At 41.0% G+C, this 9,120-nt stretch overlaps 1 protein-coding gene across 1 annotated transcript; it reads left to right on the top strand.

Moving 5' to 3' along the window:
• The first annotated feature begins 1,033 nt into the window (after positions 1-1,033).
• On the top strand, positions 1,034-6,169 carry LOC139542031 (zinc finger protein 135-like). The gene is made up of 2 exons (XM_071347005.1): positions 1,034-1,821; positions 4,944-6,169. The coding sequence occupies exons 1-2, from the start codon at positions 1,467-1,469 to the stop codon at positions 5,828-5,830; spliced, it is 1,242 nt and encodes a 413-aa protein (XP_071203106.1). The 5' UTR covers positions 1,034-1,466; the 3' UTR covers positions 5,831-6,169.
• The last annotated feature ends 2,951 nt before the right edge of the window (positions 6,170-9,120 follow it).

Genomic DNA, 9,120 nt, shown 5'->3' with positions numbered 1-9,120 from the left:
ATACCAGGGACTGGGGATGCATTTAGATTTGTATGCAGTCTGATATACCAGGGCCTGGGGATGCAGTTAGGTTTGTATGCAGTCTGATATACCAGGGACTGGGGATGCAGTTAGGTTTGTATGTAGTCTGATATACCAGGGACTGGGGATGCATTTAGATTTGTATGCAGTCTGATATACCAGGGACTGGGGATGCAGTTAGGTTTGTATGCAGTCTGATGATATACCAGGGTCTATGCATGCAGTTAGGTTTGTATGCAGTCTGATGATATGCCTGGGGATACAGTTAGGTTTGTATGCAGTCTGGTGATATACCAGGGACTGGGGATGCAGTTAGGTTTGTACAGTCTGGTGATATACCAGTGACTGGGGATGCAGTTAGGTCTGTATGCAATCTGATATACCAGGGACTGGGGATGCATTTAGATTTGTATGCAGTCTGATATACCAGGGCCTGGGGATGCAGTTAGGTTTGTATGCAGTCTGATATACCAGGGACTGGGGATGCAGTTAGGTTTGTATGCAGTCTGATATACCAGGGACTGGGGATGCATTTAGATTTGTATGCAGTCTGATATACCAGGGACTGGGGATGCAGTTAGGTTTGTATGCAGTCTGATGATATACCAGGGCCTGGGCATGCAGTTAGGTTTGTTTTCCTCTAGCTTTTCTCCAGTTTGCTCCCAGCAGCTTTCATAGAACATAGATCACTGTTAAACTAGGCTGCAGAGCGTTCCTAGTTTGACAGATAATTCAACCAGTGTGTGACCAGTGGGTTTCTTTAAATTAATGAATATGAAACTGCCTTAAATACAGATGTGAAGGATAGTATGTTTTAAATTCTCACTCAAAATATGCAATACTCTATTTGAACGTCTCAAAATAATATTATTATTTAATTAAAGGAACTAAAAATACATTTGTCTGAAAATTATTTAAAAAATATATCAAATTTAAAAAAGTATCTCAAATGCGTTTCCCACTCCAGTCAGCAGACGGCGATGTGCGTCTTTCAGGCGTTGCTGCTACCGTGACGTTTAATCTAGTGGACGGGACGGATCAACAATAACGAGTCAGTCACCATTTTTATTCATACCTTTATTTAACTAGGCAAGTAGGTTAAGAACAAATTCTTATTTTCAATGACGGCCTAGGAAAGTGGGTTAATAACTGCCTTGTTCAGAGGCAGAACGACAGATTTCTACCTTATCAGCTCTGGGAGTCGATCTTGCAACCTTTCGGTTACTAGTCCAACGCTCTAACCACTAGGCCAAAACATTTAGACTATTTCTGTGCATATTTGCCTCTGTTTTAAATATACTTCTGACATCTAGTTAATTGCCCCCATTTAAATGTTATAGGTACATTGTTAGTCAACTAGCTGGCTTGATAAGTTAGCCTAGCACTAAACTAGTCGCTCATGCTAACGAACTAGCTAGCTAACATCCCCGACCTTTAGCTCACTGATGTATTCCCCCCATGCTAAAGAGGAGGTCTGCTGGACGGAGAAAGAGGGTCTGTGGCCGAACATTGTCGTGAAAGATGAGAAGGAAGAGAAATATGTTACAATACAAAAACAAGTAGAGGGTGAGACTGTTACCGTGAAAGAAGAAGAGAAAGACGTTTCAGTAAAAGAAGAAGAGAAAGACGTTTCAGTGAAAGAAGAGGAAGACGCGTTCAGAGTGAAAGAGGAGGAGGAGGATGTTACAGTAAAAGAAGAGGAGGAAGAGAAAGAGGAGGATGCAGTTTTTGAAGTGAAGGAGGAGGAGGGGGAGATGACTGTCATATTGACAGAGGAGTCAGGAGATCTGATTACCACCAGTAAGTACTGTCTTAACGGGCACTAACTATCCAAACTTTTTGAACGAATGTGTTGTTTTAAAGCAGCATGCTACTGAAATTCTATACTTGAAAATGTTGTTCTGTACCATAGGAATTTATGTTATAATGTTAAAGCTAAATTTGAAAATGGGTGATTTAAATCTCAGGCCATATACCATAGGTATGACAACATGTATTTTTACTGTTCTAATTACGTTGGTAACCAGTTTATTATAGCAATAATCAAATCAAATTGTATTTGTCACATACACATGGTTAGCAGATGTTAATGCGAGTGTAGCGAAATGCTTGTGCTTCTAGTTCCGACAATGCAGTAATAACCAACGAGTAATCTAACCTAACAATTCCACAACTACTACCTTATACACACAAGTGTAAAGGGATAAAGAATATGTACATAAGGATATATGAATGAGTGATGGTACAGAACGGCATAGGCAAGATGCAGTAGATGGTATCGAGTACAGTATATACATATGAGATGAGTAATGTAGGGTATGTAAACATAAAAGTGGCATTGTTTAAAGTGGCTAGTGATACATTTTTTACATCAATTTCCATTATTAAAGTGGCTGGAGTTGAGTCAGTATGTTGGCAGCTGCCACTCAATGTTAGTGGTGGCTGTTTAACAGTCTGATGGCCTTGAGATAGAAGCTGTTTTTCAGTCTCTCGGTCCCTGCTTTGATGCACCTGTACTGACCTCGCCTTCTGGATGATAGCGGGGTGAACAGGCAGTGGCTCGGGTGGTTGTTGTCCTTGATGATCTTTATGGCCTCCCTGTGACATCGGGTGGTGTAGGTGTCCTGGAGGGCAGGTAGTTTGCCCCCAGTGATGCGTTGTGCAGACCTCACTACCCTCTGGAGAGCCTCACTACCCTCTGGAGAGCCACCTCGGGTTTGTGATTTATGGCCAATATACCACGGCTAAGGGCTGTATCCAGGTACTCTGCGTTGCGTCGTGCATAAGAACAGTCTTTAACCATGCTATATTGGCCATATACCACACTTCCTCGGGTCTTATTGCTTAACTGTGACATGTGTATACCATCAGAGTCCCCCCCACCACCACAAAATCACAACTTTATTGTCTCACCAAATGGCAAACAAGTTATAATTGAAACATTTGACGTGTGTCTATTGTAGACCTTGCGTGGAGTGTGTATACCTGCAAAAAGCAGATTTCTAAATAATATTGGAGAAATACATAAAATAAGAAGCATTATTGACATGAAATGGACAGTGGTTATGGGGAGACTGAACATATTAGCAAAAGGACAAGCGCTTTGGGGAGACTGAACATTTTAGCAGAAGGACAAGCGCTTTGGGGAGACTGAACATATTAGCAAAAGGACAAGCGTTTTGGGGAGACTGAACATATTAGCAAAAGGACAAGCGTTTTGGGGAGACTGAACATATTAGCAGAAGGACAAGCGCTTTGGGGAGACTGAACATATTAGCAAAAGGACAAGCGTTTTGGGGAGACTGAACATATTAGCAAAAGGACAAGCGTTTTGGGGAGACTGAACATATTAGCAAAAGGACAAGCATTTTGGGGAGACTGAACATATTAGCAAAAGGACAAGCGTTTTGGGGAGACTGGAGAAGCGTTTTGGGGAGACTGAACATATTAGCAAAAGGACAAGCGTTTTGGGGAGACTGGAGAAGCGTTTTGGGGAGACTGAACATATTAGCAAAAGGACAAGCGTTTTGGGGAGACTGAACATATTAGCAAACGTTTATTAGTCGACAAAAAACATTGGCAAAATAGCCATTTCATGGAAAGGCTAAACTAAAGAATTATCATTTAGAAAAGATAGTCATTATTACTTTAGAGATGAAGTGAGCCACCAACAAAACGTTATTAACATTGGATCAAATGCAGCCTATAACATTGACTGAAATAGTAATATATATTAATATAGAGCTCTGATCAGCCTATAAACATGATATTTTATATTATTATAGAGCTCTGCTCAGCCTATAAATATGACATTATATATTATTATAGAGCTCTGCTCAGCCTAAAACATGACAGAGCTCTGCTCCGCCTATAAACATGACATGATCTATTATTATAGAGCTCTGCTCAGCCTAAAACATGACATTATCTATTATTATAGAGCTCTGCTCAGCCTATAAACATGACATGATCTATTATTATAGAGCTCTGCTCAGCCTAAAACATGACATTATCTATTATTATAGAGCTCTGCTCAGCCTATAAACATGACATTATCTATTATTATAGAATTCTGCTCAGCCTAAAATACGACATTATCTATTATTATAGAGCTCTGTTCAGCCTATAAACATGACATTATCTATTATTATAGAGCTCTGCTCAGCCTATAAACATGACATTATCTATTATTATAGAGCTCTGCTCAGCCTATAAACATGACATTATTATTATAGAGCTCTGCTCAGCCTGTAGACATGGCATTATCTATTATTATAGAGCTCTGCTCAGCCTAAAACATGACATGATCTATTATTATAGAGCTCTGCTCAGCCTATAAACATGACATTATCTATTATTATAGAGCTCTGCTCAGCCTATAAACAAGACATTATCTATTATTCTAGAATTCTGCTCAGCCTAAAATACGACATTATGTAGCCTGGCAGGTTGGAGCATTTGGCCAGTAACCGAAAGGTTGCTGGATCAAATACCCGAGCTGACAAGGTATAAAGCTGTCATTCTGCCCCTGAGCAAGGCAGTTAACCCCTTGTTCCCCGGGCGCCGATGACATGGATGTCGATTAAGGCAGCCCCCCGCACCTCTCTGATTCAGAGGGGTTGGGTTAAATACGGGACACACATTTCAGTTGAATCCATTCAGTTGACTATGTATCCCCCTTTCCCTTTTATAGAGCTCTGCTCAGCCTATCAACATGAAAGCAAGGTTAGATTTAATGTTCCACATTATTATTATTATTATTATTATTAGGGCAGCCACCAATTTTCATTAAATTATGGAATGTTCTGAAAACTGCCTTCAGGTTTTTGAGGAATCTAGCCCCACAGGAAGACAGTTTTATTTTAGGTTTAATTCAGTTCTCTGTTTAGTATTTAACTAAATACTCTGTTTGTCTTTGGTAGGAGAGGGACCAGACTCTCACTCTGACAGCGGGAAGTCTTCTTCAGGGGAACCAGACCCAGAGACGCCCAAACCAGCGAGACAACACCACTGCTCCCACTGTGAAAAGAGTTTTAAGTGGTTAAGGAACCTGAAAGTACATGAGAGAACGCACACAGGAGAAAACCCTTACGATTGCTCCCGCTGTGGAAAGAGTTTTACCAAGTTAGGGAACCTAAAAGAGCATGAGAGGACACACACAAGAGAAAAGTGTTTCCAATGTTCCCAGTGTGGAAAGAGGTTTACCCAGTTACGGTACCTGAAACAACATGAAGAAATACACACAGAAGATAGGAAGACCTACCACTGCTCTCAGTGTGGAAAGATATTTACTGGGTTAGGGAACCTGAAAATACATATGAGAATACATTCTGGAGAGAAGCCTTACCACTGTTCCCACTGTGTAAAGAGTTTTACTCAGTTAGGGAGCCTGAAAAGGCATGAGAGGGGACACACTGGAGAGAAGCCTTATCACTGTTCCCACTGTGGAAGGAATTTTAGGTGTTATGCGAGCCTGAAGGAGCATGAGAGAATACACACAGGAGAAAAGCCTTACCACTGTTCCAATTGTGAAAAGAGTTTTACCCATCGAGGGAGCCTGAAAGCGCATGAGAGAATACACTCAGGAGAAAAACCTTACCAATGTTCCCGTTGTGAAAAGAGTTTTACCCGGTTAGGGAGCTTGAAAAGGCATGAAAGAATACACACAGGAGAAAAGCCTTTCCAACATACTAAGACACAGGAGGAGAAGACATACCACTGCTCTCATTGTGAAAAAACATTTTCCCAGTCAGAGGACCTGAAATCACACGAGAGAATAGAGAGGCTGTGTTCTGACTTATGTTTTTGATTGAGAAATTGTGTTTTTGTTCATGCTACATTAAATCATATTGTATGAATGAAAACATACTGAAAAATAGGTCAACATTTTATTTTCCAGATCAAGACATGATCATGTCAAATCGGATTAAAATAGTAAAAAAATATATATTATGAATTTAAGATTGATTGAATGCAAGTGTAAACCCCTACATGTTGTTCACTATACAATTGAGATATTTCAAAAATGTTAATTATTAAATAGATTAATGTTAGTATTTCTTCATTCAGATTGTCATTGTAAATGCGAATTGGTTCTCAATTGACATATCTGATTAAATAAAGGTGAAATAAAGTATATGCCATATTATTTATGGGAGTCTATTTGATTCTAAATTCTGACATATAAAGTGTGTATGTGAAAACAATTTTTAAGATGCTGCGTAGTGATTTTCCAAACTCACTTCAAAGAGAGAGACTTGAGGATGTGACATGTTTGTGACATCACTGCTATTTCCAATCTGAGTGTCCATTCCATCCTTTCCTCTATTTAGAATCTAATAGTGTTCCTTTCCTCTATTTAGAATCTAATAGTGTTCCATTCCATCCTTTTCACTATATAGAATCTAATAGTGTTCCTTTCCTCTATTTAGAATCTAAATAGCAGCAGCCTCTAATGTGCTAGTGATGGCTATTTAACAGTCTGATGGCCTTGAGATAGAAGCTGTTTTTCAATCTCTCTGTCCTAGCTTTGATGCACCTGTACTGACCTCGCCTTCTGGATGATAGCGAGGTGAACAGGCAGTGGCTCGGGTGGTTGTTGTCCTTGATGATCTTTTTGGCCTTCCTGTGAAATCGGGTGCCCCAATACCCCAGGATGCTCTCAATTGTGCATCTGTAAAAGTTTGTGAAGGTGTCAAGACAAATTTCTTCAGCCTTCTGAGGTTGAAGAGTCGCTGTTGCGCCTTCTTCACCACGTTTCTGTGTGGGTGGACCATTTCAGTTTGTCAGCGATGTGTACGACAATGAACTTGAAACTTTCCACCTTCTCCATTGCGTCCCATCGTCATGGATAGGGGGGTGCTCCCTCTGCTGTTTCCTGAAGTCCACGATCATCTCCTTTGTTTTGTTGACTTTGGGCAAGAGGTTATTTTCCTGGCACCACACTCCCAGGGCCCTCACCTCCGCCCTGTGAGTTGTCACATCATTGCTGGTAATCAGGCCTACTACTGTTGTGTCGTTTGAAAAGTTGATGATTGAGGCGTGCGTGGTCACGCAGTCATGGGTGAACAAGAAGTACAGGAGGAGGCTGAGCACCCATCCTTGTGGAGGTGCTTTTTTCCTACCTTCATCACCTGGGGATGGCCCGTCAGGAAGTCCAGGACCCAGTTACACAGGGCGGGGTTCAGACCCAGGGCCTCAAGCTTAATGAAGAGCTTGGAGGGTACTATGGTGTTGAATGCTGAGCTATAGTCAATGAACAGCATTCTTACATAGGTATTCCTCTTGTCCAGATGGGATAGGGCAGTGCGATGGTGATTGTATTGTCTGTGGATCTATTGAGGCGGTAAGCAAATTGAAGTGTGTCTAGGGTATCAGGTAAGGTAGCTCCTTTACTATATGATCCTTGACTAGTCTCTCAAAGCACTTCATGATGACGGAAGTGTGTGCTACGGAGCAATAGTCATTTTGTTCAGTTACATTTGCTTTCCGGGCTCCTGAGTGGCACAACGGTTTAAGGCACTGCATCTCAGTGCAAGATTTGTCACTACAGTCCCTGGTTCGAATCCAGGCTGAATCACATCCGGCCGTGATTGGGTGGCGCAACGGTTTAAGGCTGCATCTCAGTGCAAGATTTGTCACTACAGTCCCTGGTTCGAATCTAGGCGGAATCACATCCGGCCGTGATTGGGAGCATAGGGCAGCGCACAATTGGACCTGTGTCGTTCATGTTTAGCCAGGGCCAGGGTAGGCCATCATTGTAAATAAGAATTTGTTCTTAAATTACTTGCCTGGTTAAATAAAAATAAATATTGGGTACAGGAACAATGCTAGACATCTTGAAGAATAGATTGAATATGTCCGTAATATGTCTCATAGTAAAGGGTCTGAATACTTATGTAAATAAGGTATTTCTGTTTTTTATTTGTAATAAATTTCCGATAATTTCTAAAAACCTGCTTTCGCTTTGTCATTATGGGGTATTGTGTGTAGATTGAATGACATTTTCTATTTAATCCATTTTAGAATAAGGCTGTAAGGTAACAAAATGTGGAAAAAGCCAAGGGGTCTGAATACTTTCCGAATGCGCTGTAAACTAAAGTTTAAAAAAAAGTTATTTAAGTACATTTAAAATCATCTTTGCCTGAAAATAAGATATTTCCTCAACTGCGTTTCCCACTCCAGACGACGATGTGCGTCTTTCAGGCGATCCTGCTAGCGTGACGTATAATCTAGTGGACGGTTCTTCATAAACAGCATAACCACCTCGGTAGCTTGCTAGCCAACATCGCTGAAAGATTCAAGCTCTTTAGACGCTTTCGGTGTATTTTAGCTACTGTGTTTTAGACACACTTCTGTCGTATCTACTTGTTAACATATTTAATTTAATATTAAATTTTTTATTATTCAGCTATAGTAGCTGGCTGGGTAAGTTAGCACTAGCCTAGTCGCTAATGATAGCTAGCTAGCTAACATCCCCGAACATGAGCTCCCTAAACTACTCTCCTGTTAAAGAAGATGAGGTCTGCTGGACGGAGAAAGAAGCTAAGTTACATAGAAAGAAGAAGAGAAAGACGTTTCAGTGAAAGAAGAGGAAGACGCGTTCAGAGTGAAAGAGGAAGAGGCTGTTACTGTGAAAGAAGAGGAGAATGCCGTTTTTGGAGTGAAGAAGGAAGGGGAGATTATTGTCACATTGAAAGATGAAGAGGAGGAGATGATGGGAGATCTGATTAACACCAGTAAGTACCGCTTAAATGTGTTTTTAACTTTGGATATTCGGAGTTCTCTCGTCAATACCTCTTCGATGAAGGGCCCTAGGATGATGACTGATATGTCTAGAATCAGACGACGTAGAGAACAAGCTACCCCTTGTTTTCTCCGTTCCGTTTCCAAAAAGTGACTTAACATATATATTTGAGAAGGGTCTATCTGCTGACTGCAGACTGGGGGCACGGCATGTAGTGATTGTCATGTAGTGATGTTTTACTACACACCGTGCCCCCCATGCGAGAGTTGTTGGCTACACCAAATATTATGGATATACTGACAAGATGTCTCTGCCCTAACAAGGGGAGTCGTTGTCCACAAAGCGGCACTGCG

The sequence above is a fragment of the Salvelinus alpinus genome, chromosome 17 (genome assembly GCF_045679555.1).
Source record: "Salvelinus alpinus chromosome 17, SLU_Salpinus.1, whole genome shotgun sequence".
In the NCBI taxonomy this organism is placed as follows: Eukaryota; Metazoa; Chordata; class Actinopteri; order Salmoniformes; family Salmonidae; genus Salvelinus; species Salvelinus alpinus.
The sequence above is the reverse complement of the archived record's forward strand: the minus strand, read 5'-3'. Positions and strand labels throughout refer to the sequence as shown.